General features: G+C 29.0%; 1 protein-coding gene across 3 annotated transcripts; it reads right to left on the bottom strand.

Moving 5' to 3' along the window:
• Positions 1–15000: 15000 nt before the first annotated feature.
• On the bottom strand, positions 15001–19202 carry LOC115715579 (beta carbonic anhydrase 5, chloroplastic). 3 transcript variants are annotated; one of them, XM_030644225.2, is made up of 10 exons: positions 19050–19202; positions 18793–18920; positions 18651–18691; positions 18400–18534; positions 18248–18296; positions 17974–18087; positions 17815–17868; positions 17629–17711; positions 17406–17508; positions 15001–15793 (listed from the first exon to the last, which is right to left on the bottom strand). In XM_030644225.2, the coding sequence occupies exons 1-10, from the start codon at positions 19066–19068 to the stop codon at positions 15770–15772; spliced, it is 750 nt and encodes a 249-aa protein (XP_030500085.2). In that variant the 5' UTR covers positions 19069–19202; the 3' UTR covers positions 15001–15769. The 3 variants fall into 3 exon arrangements, with proteins under 3 accessions (XP_030500085.2, XP_030500078.2, XP_030500093.2); XM_030644218.2 differs by lacking the exon at positions 15001–15793 and adding an exon at positions 17023–17334; XM_030644233.2 differs by lacking the exon at positions 15001–15793 and adding an exon at positions 17023–17334 and having other exon boundaries at positions 18837–18920; positions 19050–19103.
• Positions 19203–23914: the final 4712 nt, after the last annotated feature.

Genomic DNA, 23914 nt, shown 5'->3' with positions numbered 1-23914 from the left:
TAAATTTATCTCTAAGTAGTCAGCGTAGGGGAGAGTCTAATAGAGACGAAAACTTACAAAATACTTATCATATGAGATCTTACGGTGTTAAATGCTTTCAACGAATAACCATCCATAAGGGGGACTAAGTCTAGCGTGGTTATATTGAAAACATTTAACTATTGTAAGACCAACAATGGAGATCGAATACCCTTAAAACTAAAAGCTTATTATTTTAAAGAGTTGTATTTTCTTTGATACTTATTTTAATCTATTTATTTAATTAAAATTGCCAATTTAGAATAAAATTCTAAATATAAATTTTAATTTAACATTTATAAAATTATACTTAGACGGATATGAAAATAAAATGAATTATTTCCATTTTAGTAATAATTTCCAATAAATATTTAGAAAATTATTCAATTTAAGTTGTATCAAAATTAATTTAAATTAATTTACAACTCAAATTTAATTTTCTATAAATATATATTGAATTTCGAAAAATTGAAGTATAGAAGAATACAATTTTCGAAATTTCTCTCAAAAAAAATAAAAATAAATCTTGGAAAAATTATTCTAATTTTATGTTGGTTCAACAAAAAATATAATTTTCCTATTTAATTAAATATTAAGAAAAATTTCAAATATTTAAGTATCATGTTGAAAATCAACTTAAATATTATTTTTTTTATTTAATTAAATACACAAGAAAAATACTTCAAGTAAAACAGATAATATCTATCTAGACTTTCATTGACTAATTAATTCATTTTCTAATAATAATATATTTTAATTCATTTATTTTAATTAATCATTAAATGAAAAAATCATTGATTTAAGTTGGTCCAAAATTAAAAAATAATTTTCAACTTTAATCTATTTTTCAAATAAAATTCGAAATTTTTCTGCATTTAAGAAATACAATTTCGAAATATAAAAAAAAAATGATTAATAAAATAAAATAATATATATTTTGAAAATTATTCAAATTTAAGTTATTCTGAAATAAGATTTCAAACTTAAAATAATTTTCTATTTAATTAAATATCATGAAAATAATAATATTTAAGTATCAAGAATGAAATCAACTTAAATATTTAATTTTCAATTTGATTAGATGTATTAAATACAAGAATTAAATAATCAAGTATAAAAGAAACTTAATTATTAATTCTAATTTAATACTAGGAAAAATATTCTATAATTAAGTTGGTCCAAAATTAATTAAAATAATTAATTAATTTACAACTTAAAATATTTTCATAATTAAATATTAGAAAATATAATTAGTACTAGAAATAACTATCTAGAATATATATCATTAAGTAAGTGTTTTTCTAAAATTAACTTTAGAATATTAAAATGAAAAATAAATTTCATATATTTTAAAAGTTAATTATGTTGCTAATTCAATTTTAATTAGGTTAGACTAATATAATTAACCTAATACAATTATTTAAATAAGGCAAATGGGCCTTCACAATTGGGGTAATTCATGTGAGGGAGAGTTGGGTTCAGTATGTCGTACCCACTGCTATTGGCCCCCTAACTCTCACACAAGGCCCAAAAGAGAGGAATTTAACCTTTAAATAAACAATTGTTATTCATTGAATAAGCCCAAATCCAATTGGGCCTAAATAAATTTACTTATGTCAAAATTTATTTTAGCAACGTAGTCCATTTACTTAGTAAAACTTAAATGGGCTTCCTATATGCATCTAAGCACAATAGCAAACATATAGGCTCACACAGGTCAAATGATTTGGATGGGCCCTATCATGTTACTAGGTTTACACAGATGAAAGAAGTACAAAATTTACCTGTTACTAATTATTTATAAGATCTATTGACGATTGGACTATGATTAAAATCAGATCATTGGATCTGTCAAGAAGTTAATCATATCAATTTAGATCAAATAAATAATAGGTTTGTTAAAAAAAAATTTAAATAAACAATATAAAATTAAACAAACATTGTCCCTGTAACAAATGTGAAATAAGATATTAATATAATTAAATTATTATTTTAAACTAACTAACTAAATTTTGAAAAATTATGGTTGTTAAAATAACCCTTAAAAATCTCAAAATTTAAAATTCAAAAATGAAAACTAATTTAAAATATCTAGGTTTATTTGAATTATTTTTTATCAAATTAAATTAAATATCAAATAAGATCAATGATTTGAAAAAAATATCTTCAATATTATTTTCAAATCTTATAATTTAATAAAATTAAAATAATAAAATAAACTAATTTTAAAATAGATGTGGCTAGATAATTATTATTTTTAGAATAAAATAATAAGTAAATAATAATTATCCTAATTATATGTCAAAATATCTCAAATTAAGCAATATTCAAATTTCTACAAAAATATCTAAGTTATTTAAATATTAAAAATATAATTTATATATATCTAATAAGTAAAATGATATAAAATAGTAAAATATCATTTTTAAACTTATAATTTATAAATAATCAAATATTTAACAAAATAACAAACTTTTGAATTTGAAAATATTATGGTTAAAATATCTATAAAAATATCTAGGTTAATTTCAAATTTATTAATTAATTAATTTGTCATGTAAGATAATTTTAATATCATATTTCAAATAAAAAAGATAAAGTTATCTTTTAATTTAAAATATTTTAAATATCAAAATACTTAATCTTATAATTAAATAATATATAAATATTAAAGAAATTAACAAATTTTTAAATCTGACCATAATTTAAAAAATGAAATAATCAATTTTTAAATTTAAACCTCAAAATATCAAAATTAATAATAATCTATTGAAAAATAAATATTATTAATTTAAAATATGATATTTATGTTCAAATATATTTAAAAATAATATTTTATTTTAAATTTAGGGTTTGAAAATTGGAAAAATCGAATTTTGGGAAAAAATCCCATAAAAATCGGGTTGGGAAGGTGGCTGCCCAGGAGGCTGCAAATGGCTCGGACGCGCGCGGAAAATAGAGGCATGGGCGAGAAAACACGGCGCCAGTAGGGTGTCTCTCCGCGTCTTGCAGGGTGAGCTGGGCGAGCTGGGGGGACAACGGGGCTTCAAACAGAAGCAATCCACGCGCGTATACTCCCTTGTACGAGCGCCTGGTGCACCGAATGCACCCACTCGACACCATTAAATCTCGATTTTTACAAAATTCATAACTTTTTCAATTTTATCGGAATTGAGTTCCGTAAAAAACAAAATTGCTTAATTTTTCACAAGGAATCCAAATAAAATATTTTCAAAAACAGAAAAAATATTTTTCATGGAAAAAATTCGTACAACACATACATTCATCACATAAGCACATAAACCAACACGAAACCATCCAAAACAACACATATAATCGTTTTAATTCATATTTCATGAAAGTAAACCATTACCATGGCTCTGAGGCCAGTTGTTGGAAATATTTTACCAGAATCTAGATTTACTAACAAGTATGTTTCATTAACATCCTAATATGAATTCTAAAATAATGAAATAAACACATATAAAGTTTAGGAAACCTTACATTGTGTGCAGCGGAATATAATGACTCCTTCTGTTCAGATCTCTAGCCCTTGATTCCTTTCTATAGTAGAGCATCACCAAGATCTGAACCTGGATCTCTTTCTCTCCTTCTTTGATGATGATTCTCCTTCTTGTTGATTGGATTCTTCACAATCTTCCACACTATGATTGAGATACCACTTGATGTGTGTGGGCACACACTCATTCACTCAAAGTTCGAAAATTTTAAGAAGAAAAGAGTAGGGAAGTGGCGGCTTATAATTTTCTCTGAAGGAATGAGATGCATCATCTTTTTCCTGAAGCCATCACTACCTATTTATAGGTAACCACCTAGGTTTAGGTTATAATTATTTGGCATTAACATAATAGAAAAATAAATTGTAATTGCTTAGTGTGGCCGGCCATAGGATGTGGATTTGGCCCCACTTTGCAATTTTGCCATTTTGTCATTTTTCCATCCCATTTTCTCAAAAACACCAATTTTCCAATTTAACCACTTAAATGCCAATTCCAATTATTTAATAACTAAAAAATAATTATTAAATAATATTGTCATTTAATATATTTATTAATTATACATACAAATTCTCTTAATTAATAAATAAAACCTAGAATCTCTTTTCTTACAATTTTGCCCTTGCTTAGTGAAAATTCATAAACTAGACATAGTCTAATTTTAGAATTACAATTGATTAATTAAAATCAATTAATTGAGTCTTACAAGCAATATGGTCTCAACTAGTATGGGGACCATGGGCCTATATAACCGAGCTTCCAATAAGCAGTCCCAGAATTTACCAAGTAAATCCACTGACTTATTAATTCCTTGTTGCATCCACGCATAGAACTTGGAATTGCACTCTTAGTCACATAGAATGCTCTATATGTTCCACGATATAGATACACTATAAATTATCCATTGTTATAATCCTAATTTGATCAATGATCCTCTAATAGAGGATCTACATTGTATAGGGATTAAATTACCGTTACACCCTTCAATGTATTTTATCCTTAAAACACTTAGCTCCGTATAAATGATATTTCAGCGAAGTGAAATGAGTACTCAACCATTTATCTCTGTTTAGCCAAGCTCGAAGGAAATCATTGTTTCACTTCTAAATACCTATAGAAGTTATAGATTCCATATCTATGTTTAGCGCTCTCACTCAATTATACTGTACGTATCACCCTGACCCAAAAGTAGGCTTAACTAACAAATCAAAGAACATGTATAATACTCTTGAGATCGAACCTAATCATATCAGGATTAAGATCATTTGATCTAGGATCAACTAGGTGATATTGAATTGAGTAGATATTACGGTAAATTTAACATATCCAATCAAAGTTCAATATCGGTCCCTTCCAATGTATACTCCATACATCTGATACTGGTAAACTTTTCGAATGCCCTGGAAAGAATATAACACTTATCCAAGGTGTAAGAATACATATCGCTGATTATCATGCCAGCCTAATTCCAATGAACTGACAAATCAGGGAGTTAAACTTTCGAACATATATTCAAGATTATATTCCACTGTGCTGACAACACTATAATCATTAACAAATACATATGTTCTGGACTTAATAGAATTTATAATCATGGAATAAATCATGTGAACCATGCAACATAAAACGTTATTTCTGATCTTTATTAACTAATAAATTTGATTATATTGAAATGGGTTTTATTTGGGACACAAAATCCAACACTCACAGCGCCCCAAACACTGTCCGACATGCTAACTAGCGCAGACAATCTCTGTCAATTCTCCAACAATGAGAATGGTTGAGGCAAGCGTAACAACAATGGCTTTGACAAACTTAATGGAAAAAGAGGGAAATTTAATGATTTTTTACGCCACGAAGTCTAAGGGATAAGGAGGAGAAGTGCGCATGCTTCACTCTCTTAACAAAACTCCCAAAGTAAAGCATGCCCAGACAGCCCAGGAGGGCAAGTCAGCAACAAGTAATCACAAGGCTGGCCTCCACCTCCAAAGGCTGGCCTCCTCTTGCCAAAGCTGGCAGGCACATGACCTGCTAGATCCTGATAGGAGCATGACCTACCAAATCTTGGCAGGAGCCTGGCAAGCCTGACCTTAGCCTGCAAGCATTGTATGGCCAGCCAGCCGGCATCCTGCAGCCCCATGACTTCCCAAGCGCAGAGGCAGGTGTCAGCAAAAAAGATATGTTATATAATTATAACTCATTGTCCATGTTACAATATCCATACCCTAATATACATTGTTTGTATAAATATATATTGTCACCTTTTATTATAAAATAATATAATACATTGGCTAAAAATACTAAGAAAAGTTCTATAATGCACCCCCTTAAAAGGGATGCACCGTTACATCTCTATCCATTTTAGTATCCGAAATAATCTTTTAGTCAAATTTTTTCTAATGGTCATGTAAATTATAGTTATTTAAGACATCCTGTAAAATTTTATGAAATTCAAAAAGGTTTAATACGTCAAAAACTGCGTTCAAACAGTGTGTTGCATGCGTGACTATTTTATTTTATACGGGTGTAAAATAGACTATTTAAACATTGTTTTTTATATTGTAAAATATTTTGAATTTCTTAAAATTTTGTAGGATATCTTAAATAGCTATGACGTACATGAATATGAAAAAAAATAAACTAAAAAATTCTTCTGGATGCCGGAACAAGTAGAGGGTGTATCAGTACATCCCTTTTAAGGAGGTGCATTGTAAAATCACCCAAATACTTATACACTATCCTTTTTATATAAATATACTCGTACATTTTTTATGGTTTTCTTTATATAAATATATGAATAATACATTGATTATTGAGGAAATTACATTGTATATCTGTAGATACTAAAATCCACAATCAATCGAAGATGATCGTACACGGGCACGAACAACCTGTGGAACAAAGGAGAGAGTAACTAGGAAACCTTAAGACACAAGGATGGTGTCGACGAAGGGACTCTGACGGTTAAGTCAGCAATATTGTTAACAATGTAATAAAAAAGATGAGAATAAATGATCGAACTAAGTTGCCACCTATCTTGACTACAGAAATAAGTATGTAGTTTTAGAGAGAATGAGAGAGTGAACGATAAGAAGTATTGAGATAACTGACATTGATCATCCTCTCTTTGTGACTTAGAGTAGCTCTTATAGGCATCCATAGAAAGACGTTACTCATGACTGCTCGCCTCCCTTGTGAAGAGCTCCACTCCCACTTAATTAGGAGATCGTTATTTTTGTGGTTAGTTTGACTGATCACTTTAGAAATTGTTAGATGAGTGATAAGACTCAGTCTCGTATACGGGTCAGATCATTGTGAGCACAATGTTGGCTAATGGGTAATGCCTTACTTGCCTGTATTATTTTGGGTCTATTGGGCTTGGTATTGTGATTGTACCGTCATAACTAGTTAAATAGTCCAATCCAATCTTGTTTGAGCATTCTTTGAAAACATCGCATATGACATTGAGCCTGAGCCCAATTTTGGCCTCTACAGTTTGTCCCTACTCTTTAAGTTGAGTTTTGCTCGAGTTAAAGAGTATAAATTTTTTGGTATAATCTTTAGAATTTTGATTTGCAAAATTCCGAAATTATAAAGTCCATTGTTTAAATATATTATTCGGCTGGTTGTGTTTTATGTTGAATTGATCGGAGAACGTCCAGCGAGCATATTTGAATGCTTTTGACATTCTGAAATGTGAACATTGCATTATACGGTGCTTGTCCCATTTTGCGGGCATGTTGGCATGTGTGTTAAAGTATATATCAATGAATTTTTTCCATTCAAGCTCGTATAGACTAGTTTCAACTACGACCAGTCAGGATTTATAGAGTAGTTGAAATGAGTAACTTGATTCAAGGGAATGGTGTCCCCTACTTTTATAGTAGCAGTCACACTGAGAATTCGAGTCGTAATAAAATCTGACTGTAAGTTCCAAGATTTAAGCATTCAGGTGCTAAAGAGTGACACTATCTGTGTACACAACACTCAATTTGATATTTAACAGATGGAATTCGTCTTGAAAGCTATAGTAATGGTTGAAACTCAATTTATAAGAAAATATTTGTAAAGTCCTTTTTTGGCAAGTTAGATGCCATAATATTTTTAACTTTATGGTAAGATTTATTTGCATTCATAACCAATTTTCTTACCTTGTTTATTCAGTTTTTATTGCTATTTTCTATGTTAGGAAAGATGCATTTTTCAGCTGAACTTTTCTTTTTTTTTTTTTTTCATAAACTCATTTTTACGATATCTTGATCAGAGAGTGGAGAGGTGAGTAGTGGGCAGTTAAAAGTTAGTGGAGTAGAAAAGTGGGAAAATATTATTAATTAATAAATATTTTTTTCCTTTTTTTAATGTTGTTGAACAAGTTATTCTCTTTATTATCGTTATTATTTTTTTTATTATAATAATTAATAATAAAAAAAACAGTTCAACAAATATCAACATAAGTATAATTTTTTCAACTAAAATAAAATATATACTACTACATATTGGTTGCGTTATCATCAATATCATCATTGCCACAACCATCATTATCTCCCATCTCTGTCCAACTGGATCCAACATCATCAAACTATAGTGACAGGGGGTCTAACTGAAATCTCGAAATACTCGCACTCTATTTCTGCATCAATGCCCGCATTATTAGGTCTTGATTGACTTAATTTTGCTTAACTAAAAAGGCACTTGCAAAATGAAAGTTTTGAGCAAATTAGGGCATTCACCATTCAAAATTCAAATCTAAGAGCATAAGATAATTTTATATAATACCTATGATACATACAGTGACCAAAAATCTAAAATCATGTTGCTTAGATAATCAGGGCCAGTTTGACACAGCTGTGTTGTGGAAAAAGCAGCTGTAGCAAAACTGTAGAAAAAAGCTGAGCTGAGTGTTTGGTAAATTATAAATTTCAAAGTACTATGAGTTGTTAAGATCTAATATAATGATAATGATAATGTTATAATCTAGTTTATTATAATCACAAATATGTAAAAACTTATTTTATATCATATTTTATTTTATTTTTTATATATTTTCATTTTTTTTCAAATATAAATTTATATGCATTTGATAAAAATAATTTATAGTATTTTTTTAATTATGTTTTATCAAAATGTAAAAAAAAAATTAGAAACTCAGGTATATAAGAAAAATTCTAGCTTGATATTGTTTGTTAATATTAAAATAAAATATAAATTATTTTTTTAAAAAAAAATAAGAGATGTAATAATTATTTATTTTATTATAATTAGATTAGTTTATTTTAATTTTTTAATATATAATAAATAAGTAAATATGGTTTTAGTACAAAAAAAAATTATTATAGTCTTTTAATCAAAACAACTTTTTCTAAAAGTTGGGTTGGAGGAGCTTCAGCTTTTAGCTGTAACTTTTCTAAAAATTCTTCAAAAAGCTGTTTTTTTGACTGTTTACCAAACACATTTTTATCTAAGCTTTTTCAAAAAGCAGCTTTTAACTTTTCCAAAAGCTGTACCAAACGGGCAGGCCCGTCTCAAGGTGTTGAGAGGCCTAGGGCGAAATTTGAAACAGGGCTTTTTTTACAAAAAAATAAAATAAATATTATATAATTTTATTTATTTTTACTTTGAGATTATTATTGAAATTTTGACACAATATAATTTAACTTTTTATCTTCATATAACAAATAATTTTTCTCACCATATAAGGTAACTTAACGTAATATTTAATTATAATTAATAGCATCTTTATTGAAGTGTTATATATTTTAGGACTTTTGTAAAAAAAAAAAATCAATAGTATGTCAAAAATTATGTTAATTTTTTTTAATATATGTAATAAGTTTTTATAAATTTTAAAAAATAAATAATAATTAATAAATATATTTTTTATTTAAGTTATAATATTCTTGTTAGTTATTTTTTAAAATATTTGATTAAAAAAAATCAATAGTATGTCAAAAATTATGTTAATTTTTTTTAATATATGTAATAAGTTTTTATAAATTTTAAAAAATAAATAATAATTAATAAATATATTTTTTATTTAAGTTATAATATTCTTGTTAGTTATTTTTTAAATATTTGATTTATTTATTAGAATTACAATAAATTATTTTATCCGTTTGATTGCATTAAGAGTAATTTTTTAAAAATTGTTCACTAAACATAATCTTTGCTCCTTACTAAAAATATTTATAACATAATATTTTTTTTTTAAATAATATTTTTTTAAGAAAAAAAACCCCAACAAAACCCCAACATAATATTCTTGTTAGCATTGAATATATCTTAAAATATTATATTCTTATCAAATAAATAAATAAACAGGAGGTAGGAATCGAACTCGGCACCCACACCTCAACAAAACCCCTCTATTACCAACTGTGCTATAAGCCATTTTATGTAATTATTGAACCAAAATTTATATATACATATATTATATTTTTATTTTTTTATATATATAATATTAATTTTAATTTTTTCGGGGCCTTCGAAATTGTGGGGCCTGAGTAAGACAGAAATATAATCGGTTGTTCATATAGTATAAAAAGAGAGCAGGAGAAAGATAACACAGAAATCTGAAAACTATAAACATTTTATTTTGTTTGGAAAATGTAAATTTTTTATTAAATGATCATGATACTTCCCAAAAAATAAATGAGGGGAATGGAAGTGAAAGAAGTATATCTTATGGTTAATAATTGAACCTCTTACCATGAGGAAACAAACCCCAAGCTCGACTACCAACCGTCCCCATTAGCTAATCAATTAACACTACTTATGCAATTGTATATTATGGAAATAGCATTAAATAATTGGGAAAAATTCTTGTTAACTATTTCCAAAGGGCTTTTTCTATTAGTGTACAATAAAATCAATTTTATTACAAAAAATGTATGAAAAAAGTTAATTTAAAAAATGTATATATTTGAAAACATATTTACATAAAATCATACAAATTGTTAATTTAATTATATTAGATTTATTAATGAGTCAAATTACCATAATTAAATTTTTGTAACACAATAATTTATTTAAAATATTTATTATTAATTTTTTAGTTGAATAATAATGTTGTTATTGTTTATTATATATTATTATGATTTATGTTTGAAATGATATCAATAATGTTTTATATTTATTATAACAGTAGTTTAGAAATATTTAATAATATAAAATATTTATAAAAATATAAAATAAACAATAGAAATAGAAGTGGAATTTAAATATATAAATATTAAACAGTTTTATTTTTAAGAAACAAAAAGTACATAATTAATTATTAAAAAATATATATTTATTATTCATTTTATTTTGATTAATTGTAATTTAATTATTTTTTATTGAAATATAATATCAAAATAATACATATTAATGTATATAAATTTTGAAAGTATGTTTATTTAAAGTTATAAAAAACAATAAAATGTGTATTATATATTATTGTGATTCATGTTTTACATGATAATAATAATGCTTTATGTTTATTGTGACAATGATTTAAAAATTCTTAATAATAATTTTTTTTTATAAAAATATAAAATAAACAATTTTGTGAAATTTTTAAAAGTACATATTAAACAGTTTTAATGTTTATAAATAAAAAAAAATTATTATGAAATAAATGTTTCTTATTCATTTTATTTTGAATAATTATATTTTAATTAATTTTATGTTGAAATATAATATTTAAATTATAAAATATATAAATTTTAAAACTGTATTTATATATAATTTTTAAAAATAATAAAATGTGTATTATATATTATTGTGATTCGTGCGTGACATCAAAATAATAATGCTTCATGTTTATTTTAACAATGATTTTGAAGTTTTTAATAATTAAAATGTTTATAAAAACACAAAATAAATAAATTTGTAAAATTAAATAAATAAATTTTAAACAGTTCTAGCATTTATAAACAAACTAATTTTTTAATAAGAAAAAAATATTTATTATTCATTTTATTTAGAATAAATATAATTTAATTAATTTTCTATAGAAATATAATATCAAAACTATAAACATTAATGTATTTAAATTATAGAAGTGCGTTTATTTATAGTTTTGAAAGCATAAAAAAACTAATAAAATTCAGATGTATGCCCTATTTTATATACATTTATGTAAAATGCCATATTTTATATTATATATTTTTCGAAATTCTCTTATATTAAAATGCCCTGTTTTATAGAAATTCTTTTATTATTATATGTTTATTATTCATTTTATTTTGAATAATTATATTTTAATTAATTTTATGTTGAAATATAATATTAAAATTATAAATATTAACGTATATAAATTTTAAAAGTGTGTTTATATATAATTTTAAAAAATAATAACATGTGTATTATATATTATTGTTATTCTTGCGTGACATCATAATAATAATACTTCAAGTTTATTTTAACAATGATTTTGAAGTTTTTAATAATTAAAAATATTTAAAAAAACACAAAATAAACAAATTTATAAAATTAAATAAATAAATATTAAACTATTCTAATATTTATAAACAAAATAATTTTTCAATAGGAAAAAAATATTTATTATTCATTTTATTTAGAATAAATATAATTTAATTGATTTTCTATAGAAATATAATATCAGAACTATAAACATTAATGTATTTAAATTATAGAAGTGTATTTATTTATAGTTTTAAAAGCATCAAAAAACTAATAAAATTCAGATGTATGCCCTATTTTATATACATTTATGTAAAATGCCCTAGTTTATATTATATATTTTTTGAAATTCTCTTATATTAAAATGCTCTATTTTATAGAAATTCTCTTATATTATATATTTTCGAAATTCTCTTATATTAAAATGCCTTATTTTATATTAAAATAATGTATACATTTATGTAAAATGCCCTATTTTATATTATATATTTTCAAAATTCTCTTAGAATTCTTCTTGGAATTTTGTGCTCCTTATTATTGAGTAATTGCCCACTCATATCAAAGCAATATTCAAGATAGTGTGGAAGATTGTGTAGTTTTTCATATCCCGAAGGAGAATCTAAGTTCAGTTCTTGATCATACTCTGTAACAAAAAGAATCAAGGGTTAGAGAACTGAACAAAATGAGTCAATAATTTCCGTTGCAATCAATGTACGGTTTTTTAATCCCTTATGTGTTTATTTTGTTATTTTGGAAAATCCATGTTAGGTTGTTAGATTAGTCTTAACTTAACATACTTGAATAGTAAATAAGATCCTAGTTAAACAAGTTTCTAACAAATAACTATATGCATGATATAATGTCGATTATGCAATTAGGACCATAACATGATGGTCAGTTTTATTAACTGCATTTGAGGCACATGGTAGCACCCTAATGACTATATGTTGACCCATTAAACTATAGTCCACCACTTCTTGTATTATGAGCCCAATATATATAGAGACATTTACATAAATATAGTAATAAGAAACCTAGTTTACATAAATATAATAAGTAAATTTAATAGGAAAAAATATGGTATTTAAAATAAAAAATTTAACATATATAGGATATGTCATTTATATTACTATTAAAAATATTAAAATTCCATTCATATATTTTTCTTTTTTAAAAAAATAAGACAAATGAAACTACAGTGATCGCTAGAGTTGTCACTGGTGTCAGAAAAATTACCGGAGTAGCTTCCGGTGTTAGAAAAGTCTCCAGAGTTGCTGGCGGTGCCAAAAAAATTGTCGAAAATTGGCATTGTCACCGAAAAGTCATTGGAAAAATCACCAAGAAACCAATTTTGATTATATCTAAGTAAAATTTATAATTAAAAAACCTATAAATACAGTTTTGAAGCAACCCCATTACAGTAAAACAGAAGTGCTCGAAAAGAATACAACAATCAAACTACTCTCTCCAGCCACACAAGATTTTTTTCTCTCTCCTGCGCTTCAAATTGCTTAGTTTCTCATGCGATGAAAATCAATCACCAAAGATCCTTCATCAAGAAATTGGTTTCTTCATCAAGAAACTGGTTTCTTGGTGATTTTTCAAGCAACAATGCCAATTCTGATGACTTTTCCAACGCCGACAGCAATTCTGGCAACTTTTCCGATACCGACAACAAATTTCGATGACTTTTCCAGCACTAGTGACAAATAAAACTGCTTAAAAATAAATAAAAATATTAAATATGAGCTTTGAAAACCTAATTTACATATATATGACATATCAAATACTATAAAAATATCTAAAAATAAGAAAGTACCATATAAATTGGTCAGATTTAAAAGTACCATAGTTAAGTAAATAATTTTTAAAATCCTATAATGAGTGTAATTGCCACATATATATGCCCACACCCCTTAGGGTATTTAGGCATATAATGAGAGGTTTAGGTGTGTTAAGTTAGAGAGTGGTAAGGTGGTAAGATTTTGGTTTAGGAATGCTCTCCATAAGCTCTCACACTCTCATGCTTTGATACTAGAATTCGTGGTGATTCAAGATAACTCACAATCAAGCAATGCTCAATATTAATGTATATTTTTGTATAATTTAATGCTTTAAATAAAATTGGATCTTGGTTGTGATAAATGCAATTCTATAAACTTATGTACTTTCGGGAGCCTGAATTTGAGGGGGAGTACTAGAAGGAAATTCAAACTCTCAACTATGATGAAAATGATAACCAAGATGTTGTCAACTTGGATTCAAGTGGTATCATATTGGATCAAAGTGGTGATGACACAAACGGATCAAAATCTGGAAATGTGTGATTTTTTAATTTTTAAAAAATAATAATTATATATATCATAAATATTATTTAATTTCGTATATTATTATTTTTTTTTAAAAAAAAAGAATCATATAGTTTATTTATTTTCAAATATCTAGTTTTATTGAATATTATTTAACATTATTTTCTATTTAAAAAATTGAAAAATTATAAATTTATTAAAGAATATGTTATAATCCATTTATTGTTGTTTTCATAATGTACATGAATTTTCAAAATATTATATATATATATTTTTTAATATTATTTTATTTAAATTTTATAAATATTTATTTTATTTGTGAATATAAGTATTATTTACTATTTGTTGACTCAAAATTTGATCAATTAGTAGCGGAGCTGTATTTATGATAGACAATCACCACGTGTCAATAAGAACAATAAATGATAAAAGAGAAATAAAAATTTATAGAGGTTCAACTCCTTTGTTTAGTGGGAAATGGCCTACTCTCCCTTTTAGTTGTATTGATATGATAGATAATACCACTCCGATCACAAGTGTTGTAGGTTCTAGGATGGCTCTCTTTGAATTACAATAGTGAGAATGATGCTAGACACATCAAGAACTCATCACATCAAGAACTGAAGAGTTCTTATGGAGGACTTATGAGAAGATGTGACTTAGTGTTTTGTATGATGCAAGTGGCGTGTGGGAGAGAGAAGTAGAGAGTGCAAGTGTTCTAGGGTTTCCAGACTTAGAACTTAGAACTCATGAATTAGAACTTAGCCCTTTAGGTTTAGCCTAGTGCTCTTTATATATGAGAGTATATAGGAGAGAGGTTACAGAAGATCTAAGCCAAAGTAGGTTGATATCCCTTAAAATGAGGAGATATCACCTATTTGTTGCGTATTAAATATATAAGAAAATAACCTATTAATTATTCCTAAAGAATAGATAAATATCTGAAGTTGAACCCCTATTTTTGTGGGTTGTTGAAGCCAACTCGTAGCTGAGAGTATCTGTCCAAGTTGAAAGCTGCAAAGACACCAAAAGTGTACCGCGAAGAGAAGCTGCCCGACCTACCATTTGTTGGAGGCTGGCCGGCCTATGCTGTACCATGGTCGGCTAGGTATTGCTCCTGCAGCCTTAGGATGTGTCTACCAGCTTTCTGTGCCTGTCAGCTTTTCCATGTGCCTGCGAGCTTTGGTACGTGTTGGCCAGTCTTAGTATGTGTTGGCTAGCCTTAGTATGTGTTGGCCAACCTTAATAACTTTATTGTACAACTTTCCTTGTAAAAGTCAGGCTTCCTTGGTCGAACAAGCCTTTCTTGGTGTGATAGCCTTATTGGCCAACCAACTTGTGCTCAAACCCTGGCCGACCTATAACTTTCCTCTGGCCGGTCTATGAACTCCCCTTGGCCGGCTAGACATGGTTGTACAAACTTCTTGACGATTTGCTTAACTCCTTTCACTTGTTGCTTGACGGTTTTGCCATGGTAAGGAAACTTTGTCCTGCTATTGATAAAGCTGTATTCCACGTTCCTCAATCTTGACTTATGTGGACATGCTACATTAGGTAGACAAAATTTGGAATAACATTATTATTTTAATTATTAAAATATTTATATTAAAAAATTATTTATACTGATTTTGTCCTATACGACAACAAATATAGTATAATATTAAAATAATCCAACTCAACTTAATCTAATCTTAATTAATAATCAAATCATGTATACTAAACGAGACATTTTCACATTAATTTTTAGGTTACTCAAATCAAATTGAGAGTTCCATTACTTTTTATATTTTTATTTCTGTTCATTTGTCTAATTTTCAGGAGTACATATTGATAACTATTTACAAACAGCACATAAATTAGCTTAATATTTTTTTAGGCTACACAATAAGTAATTTTGGATGGAAAAGATCCTCCACCATTTGTAAACACTTCCATTTCAATAATTTAATGATACAATTTTTTCTTAAAAATGAAATGCGAACCTTAGAATTTTCACAAAATTGTCCCTCCCATAGTCTCATCTGACTCTATTTCTATCTTCCCTCACAAGCCTTCTCTCTCTGTATATAAATAAATGATTAAGGATAATCCCATAAAATATAATTTTTGAGGCAAAAATAATGCTTTATTATTGCTTAATGATGGTTCTATGAAAAATTGATTTTGAGACAATAGATAATGTTAGCGATGCTTAACGATAGTCCTTTAAAACGTGCTTATAATAACAAAAAAAAAGTCAAATCAATGCAAAACGATAATTTTGTAATGATTAGCGATGATTTGCGATAAAATTTGATGAAAAATTAATACAGTTGATATCATTATTTCCCGAGTCTTACCAAAAACAAATATTATTTTCTTTCTTAAAAAACATATATGAGAATGTATTTCCTCTAATACATGAATTACAATTATTTTTTTTAAAAAAAAAAATATGAATTACATTTTACATTTTTATTCCCATTTCCAAGCCAATAAACGGCCACCATACCAAACAACGTCCTAATGGCCTAAAATTTCTACCAAAGTTGGATTGAGAAACTGACGCATGATGATTCATGCACAAACAAAATAATTAAATTAGACGCATGATGATTCATGTACAAACAAAATAATTAAATTAGTCCAGCTACAAATTCAAATTATTATAATCTTATAAACTCCTTCAAATAAATAATATGTTTTTATAAGTTGTAATAATGTCAACACAATTTGATAGATTTCAGAAGAGAACTATTTATGTAAGATAAAATTGTATTTATAACAAAGACTAATTTGGAATGAAGATATGATTTATCATTAATTAAGATATAGCATATACATAATTAGTAATACATTACAATGGGGGGCAGAAAGCACTGTCCTATTAAATGGATAGGTTCAATTCATGACCAAATTTCATGGTCTTTGAACAGATATTTAGCCCCATCAGTGTTGCAATCAATATTGACATCAAGAATCCATTTCTCAAACGTACAATTTAAGAAATTATAATACCCTCCATGGATTGAAAGGAGGTTATTCTTTACCCGGTCTTCTATCCAAGGGTAAGTAAGCAAATTCAACAATGAACGGTTGACAGACTCCTAAAACAAAAATCAAAATTATAAGACTTAAGAAACTTTCTATAGTACGAGAAAGAGCTTAATTTGATTACCTTCTCACAATGCCTGCATTGCTCATCAAAACTATGGCTCTGAGCAACACTTTTCGTTTTAAACTTGGCAAATTTCGCTTTGGTAATCCATTTGTGGATAAAGCTGTATGAGAAAAAGAACTACTATCTAAGCCATAGTTATATTATTTAAGTATATATAGAAAGCGAGTAAGAAATATGTAAAATGAAGAATGCTAGGGGTTCTCTATTTATATAAACAGACCTTGAATTTAACTCATCTTGCATACTCATGAGGGTTTCAATTCCTCCACATCTACTATGCCCAATGACTAATATATTTTCAACCTAAAACTCAGCAACAAAACTTCACATTTTATCAACAAAAAACAAAAAGGCTTAAAATATAGTACTGATTGCAAGCCAGAGTTAATAAGGTATATTGACATACTTCTAAAGTGTTTACTGCAAACTCAAGGGCGGCATTAGTTTCTGATGGTCCATTCTGTCAAAAAAGAAAAAAAAAAGGATGAACATGAAATTTCATAAATGTATAGTTCAACAATTCAAGTATAGGTTACTAAAGCAGCTAGTACAAAAGATCGGATACCTCAAGTGGAGGAACAAGATTTGCCACATTTCGAATCATGAAGGCTTCTCCAGGTTGAAATCCAAGAATGTTGGAAGGGCATACCCTTGAGTCTGCACAAGCAATCACCATGAACTGTTCTTGAACTTGTAAGTTTGTACATAGAATCAGGCATTGATTTATAAGAAAGATTAAGATGAACTTAGAAAGAAGGTTCATACAAAATAAAAGAGTAACAATACCCAATTGGAGCATTAAGAGAAAGATCGAGAATTCAAGTTTATGAATAACATACCTTAGGCACTTGTACTTCAGCAAGTCTACGATAATGCTCCAATTTTTGCCTGTTAATACAAAGTACAACATATATAACTTGTGCCCAATAAAGTAAAGTCAGAACTAAATTTCTCAAAACAAACATACTTGTTAGCTTTCCTATGTACTTACATATATACACGCTTCTTAAAACTCAGAAACCTCTGTTTAATATCATCAAACACCTCCACTTCATTCTTAGGTTTTGGTACATTTTTCACTATAAACTTTGCACTACTTGAAACCTCCAGCCTCATAATTGAGTTCCTGGTTTTATTTTTTAGGGAAAAAAAAGAGTGTTGCAGACATATTAAGAACATGTTGCTTGAAGAGTAAAGAAAGTCTTTTGAATATCAATCAAAACAGTAATAATAAATACTTACTTGACAGAAGATACTTGTACTAAATTTGTTTGCTCGATCCTCTGGTAATTTTTTTTTAAAAAAAGAAGAAGAAGAAGATATTACAAAACAGAGAATTTTATACAATTAAAAAATAAAACATAAAACAATGTTAAGAACAAACTGAGTCTGAATCGGAGCGTTTTCTGGGAAGACCCAGAGAGTTACTTGTCAACACGTGAAAAGGGTCTCTACAAACTGATGAAGGTAGTAGAGCGGCCAAAGATGGACTGATCCACCGAGCTTTTGAGCCTATATAATGATAATAAGGTTCACAATATTTGAACGAAGTGATCATTAATCAAAAACTGAAAAATCATTTTGTATGTATATTCAAGAACTGTAACGAAACAGAAATCAAACAGTCGATAATTTACTTACAGAGGATTGGCAAGACCATCTCTCTCTCTCCACTTCCCGCTTGTTAGCATTTACTTAGGATGTCCAAGCAATGTTTTATTAATAAGGTGCATAATATATAATTAATGAAACTTTGAGGGGCTTTTGAAACGTGGCGACACTTAAACATTCTTATCCAATTGCCAACTTTTCTTTTATAGTCATCCAAACCAGTAGTTGGGGATTGGGTTACGTTACGTACTAGTCTAAAACACACTATTCCATCACTATAGGCCAATTACACTTTCTAAATTTTTTTGGATATCAAATAATAAGGGATATGATGAAAAATGCCTTTTTTTTTTTTATCAATTAATTAAAGGGATTATTTCACAAAAATATAAAAACAACAAAAAAATTACAAAAATACGGTTTCACGGAATTTTAAATATTTTTACGATTTTTTTGATTTTATTTACAGAAAATACGGTTTTTTATGTTGTAATCTTGTTAATTTATTGTTATTTTTTGTTATATGTATGTTATTTTTTGTTGTTATTTTGATGTTATTTTCATGTTACTTTTATGTAATTTTCTTGTTAATTTTATGTTGTTTTCGTGTTATTTTTAAAAACTGTAAAAGTGTAAAAAAACATTATTTGAATGTAAAAATGTAATTATTTTACAAAAAATAGTGCTTATGTAATTATTCCTTAATTAGAATCTTCTCATATTATATTTCATTAAAAAATACCTACTTTATAAGTGAGTTGTCCAATATAACTTCACTCTCTACTTAAATTTAACACATACTATACCAAAATTCCCAATTAGTGACATTTCTAAGTGTCATTATTATTAATATTTAGGGACATTATATATTTTAGTGGCATTTTTTAAAAATGTAAGCTATTCTAATGTCACCAAAGGTTCTAATGTAAGCTATTCCCAATTAGTGGCGTTTTAGTGGCATTTTATATAATTTATTTTAACTTAAGGGGTATAAGGGTGACATCATCTATAAAAGTGGATATATTTTAAAAAATATAAAAATAAAAGTAAAAATTAAAACAAATAAAGTAAAGTGGATATTGTAGAGGCCAAAATTGGGCTCAGGCTCAATGTCATATGCGATGTTTTCAAAGAATGCTCAAACAAGATTGGATTGGACTATTTGACGGTACGATCACAATACCAAGCCCAACAGGCCCAAAACAATACAGGCAAGTCAGACATTACCCATTACCCAACATTGTGCTCACAATGATCCGACCCGTATACGAGACTGAGTCTTATCACTCATCTAACAATTTCTAAAGTGATTAGTCAAACTAACCACGAAAATAACGATCTCTTGATTAAGTGGGAGAGGAGCGCTTCACAAGGGGGGCGAGCAGTCATGAGTAACGTCTTTCTATGGACGCCTATAAGAGCTACTCTCAGTCATGAAGAGAGGATGATCAATTTCAGTCATCTCAATACTTCTTATCGTTCACTCTCTCATTCTCTCTAAAACTACATACTTATTTCTGCAATCAAGATAGGTGGTAACTTAGTTCGATTATTTATTCTCATCTTTTATATTACATTGTTAACAATCTTGTTGACTTGACCGTCGGAGTCCCTTCGGCCGACACCATCCCGGTCTCCCAAGATTTCTCGATTACTCTCTTCTTTTGTTCTACAGGTTGCCGGTGCCTGCGTATGATCATCTTCGATTGATTGTGGATTTTAGCATCTACAATTTGGCGCCCACCGTGGGGCCCTGACAAGCTACAATTGAGCAAAGTGTTTCAACCTTTATCATTTAGTCAACCCACACTGAAGCAATGGCGAAACACATGGAGGAAGGAGAGATCAATGAGGAATAGACCAGCTTCCGTGAACAACTTGCCACTATCACGGCTCAAATGAAAGAAAACTTGGAGCACACACAAGTAGTGGAAAGAGAAAATGCGTCCTTCAAGAAAGAGAATGTTGCACTAATGGCCTGTTTACTAATAAGTAATGAGAATCAATGGTAAAGTAATCATTCTCTTACATTTGTTTACTTGCATTATTAAAATTAAGAAAGAGAGAACTTGATTAAATAAGGGATAAAAGAAAGAGAATATTTTCCCCACCAAGTTTGTAAGGAATATCATTAAGGGTAATAGATTTTATTTATTTCTATTTTATTTTTCAATATTAAATATATAATGACAATTTTATCCTTTAAAACATGTCTTATAAAATAACTACCATATACTATAGTTTAACTAAAATAACTACAATTTAGTCAATTTAAGCATTTCGATTATGTTTTCTGATAAAGTAAACAAGATAAATTACTATTATTCTATTTCCAAAAAATTTTAGTAAACAACATATTACAAATATTGATTCCGATTATTCTTCATTTATTCCGTTACATTTCTCCATTAACTTATTTCGATTCTGAATATTGTATAATAAACGTGCCATAAAGGTCCAACTTGAGTCACTGATTGCTTTGATGGCAACACCGAATAATAGTCGAAGAAGATTCCGAATTCCAATTGATCCAATGCAATCACTTGACGATACCCCAATAGGAGGATCAAGCCAAGTGACTGGATAACCATCAACAACAGGGGTAACTAATGTCACGGTCGGACAACAAACAACCACAGTCAATCAGAATATGGGTTCAACAGTCAATTTATCAGCCATTCCTTCAATAGTCAATTCGTCAGCCATTCCTCCAGCAGTCAATTCGCCAGCCATTCCTCCAGCATTCAATTCCTCAACCATCCCTCCAGCAGTCATCTTGACCAACCTCACTGTCCCTGAAGGCTCTCTACACCAAAAATCCCTTACTAGAGCAAACAATGTAATAATTGATTTAACACCTTCTATTGTGAATGCAGGAGTGAATGTTGCACCTACCCAAGAGTAGTTGATTGAACAAATAATTGCACGAAAACTGGAAGGCATGGAGGCCATGATCCAAAGAATCCCAGGAGTCCCAACTCCAATCAAAAAGAGCCTGCCTAGCAGCTTTGCAAATTCACCCTTTGTAGATGCCATCGCCTTGATCGAAAAGCCAAAGAAGTTTGTGTTTCCACTGATGAAAATGTATGATGGAACGACTGATCCCAACGACCACATAGCTAGCTACAAGCATAGGATGTTCACTATTGCAATACCTCACGAGTTGGGCAAGGCGTGTATGTGTAAAGGGTTTGGGTCTAGTATAGTTGGCCGAGCCCTTCAATGGTATACAAGCTTTTCTAATAATTCTATTGCTTATCTTGCTTAATTAATTGAAATTTTTGTTGAGAAATTTGCTAGTAGCATGAAATTGGAGAAACTATCAGATGACCTCTATAGAATTAGACAGAGAAGGGGCGGATCGCTAAGAGACTATGTAGCAAGGTTCAATGTCGAGAAGGTGTCAATTACGGCCTGCAATGTGGACACTGCCGTCACAGCCTTCCGAAAAGGCCTTCTGGTAGAATCTGACCTATATAAAGAATTAACTAAATACCCTTGCAGGACTATGGAGGATGTGCTCGCCAAAGCATGGGCTCAAACCAAATGGGAGGAAGATGAATCGAATAGGAAACTTATCTCCAACTACTTAAGTTCTCGTGAGAATCGGGGGCTAAGATGAGTAGAGCACAAGTCATCTTATCATGTTGAACCATACCCCACCAACAGATCTAGATCATTTCAAGGCAGTGGAAGAGCTCCGCCCCAACGGTCACGTGATTACCAAGAAAGGGGACAATCATCCAAAAAGTTTAGAGGCTATCAAGATAAAGCACCAATTCCGAACTACACTCTAACAATAGACCCCGTTGAAGTGGTTGCTGCAATGAAAGGCATGGGAAATAAAGTCAAGTGGCTTGGGGAGATTCAAAAGCTAGAAGCTATGAAAGATATGACCAAATAGTGTGAATTTCATAGCGATCACGGACACACCACAACATAATGTATATCACTCAAGTTTGAAGTTGCAAGGCTACTTCGACGAGCACAACTACGAGATTTCCTTTTTGATAAAGGCAAAGCAACCATAGTAGAAGGGGATAAAAGACAAGAGAGTCCACCTGAACCCCCTCAGAATGCGAGGACCGTGAATGTGATCTCAAGATGATCAAAAGTTAGTGGAATTACGTATTCAATAGCTAAATGCCATGCACGAGAACCAATCAACAGTGAAGGAAAGCCAAGAAAGCCAGAGACAGTCGTTGGACAGACCATCAGCTTTGTCATTGACAAAGCCACAGATTTGCTCCACCCTCACCATGATGCCTTAGTCATTTCATTATACATTGCAAACTATTTTATTAAACGTGTATTGATCGATAATGGGAGTTCTGCTAACATTTTATTTCTCAATGCTCTCAGGGATATGAAAGTCAACAATCACCTACAAATCTACAGTCTTAATTGGGTTCAGTGGTGAGCGAAAGCACTCGTTTGGAGAGGTCAACTTGCATGTTTGGGCAGAAGGAGTAACCCTCCAAACCAAGTTCATCATTGTTGATTGTCCTTCTTCATAAAATGCCATCCTTGGCCGACATGGATCTGTGAGATGAAAGTTGTGCCATCCACATACCACAAAGTTATGAAATTTCCTACACCATGGGGAATAAAGCAGATATCAAGGGCACAAGGAGCAGCGCGAGAGTGTTATCAGAGCACCGTAAAAGAAAAACAATCTACCTTATAGCAACTATAGTAATCAAATGCAATGATTGATCCAGATGAGCCTAACATGAAGGAACTAGACGAAGTGAGCATTAGTAAGGAATTCCCAGAGCACAAAGTACAAATTGTATGCTAAGCTCACACCGAAACTTCGAGCAAAGTTGATCGCATTTCGCATTAGGCATCATGACAGCTTTGCTTGGTCTCACAAAGATATGACAGGTATAGAC

Source organism: Cannabis sativa, chromosome X, assembly GCF_029168945.1.
Source record: "Cannabis sativa cultivar Pink pepper isolate KNU-18-1 chromosome X, ASM2916894v1, whole genome shotgun sequence".
Classification (NCBI taxonomy): domain Eukaryota; kingdom Viridiplantae; phylum Streptophyta; class Magnoliopsida; order Rosales; family Cannabaceae; genus Cannabis; species Cannabis sativa.
The sequence above is the reverse complement of the archived record's forward strand: the minus strand, read 5'-3'. Positions and strand labels throughout refer to the sequence as shown.

Coding starts and splice junctions, on each gene's coding strand:
- LOC115715579 (XM_030644218.2), bottom strand. Junction 18,535..18,650: donor GTACAAGTATCTTCTGTCAA/GTAAGTATTTAT, acceptor AAATAAAACCAG/GAACTCAATTATGAGGCTGG. Junction 17,869..17,973: donor ATCTTGTTCCTCCACTTGAG/GTATCCGATCTT, acceptor CTTTTTTGACAG/AATGGACCATCAGAAACTAA.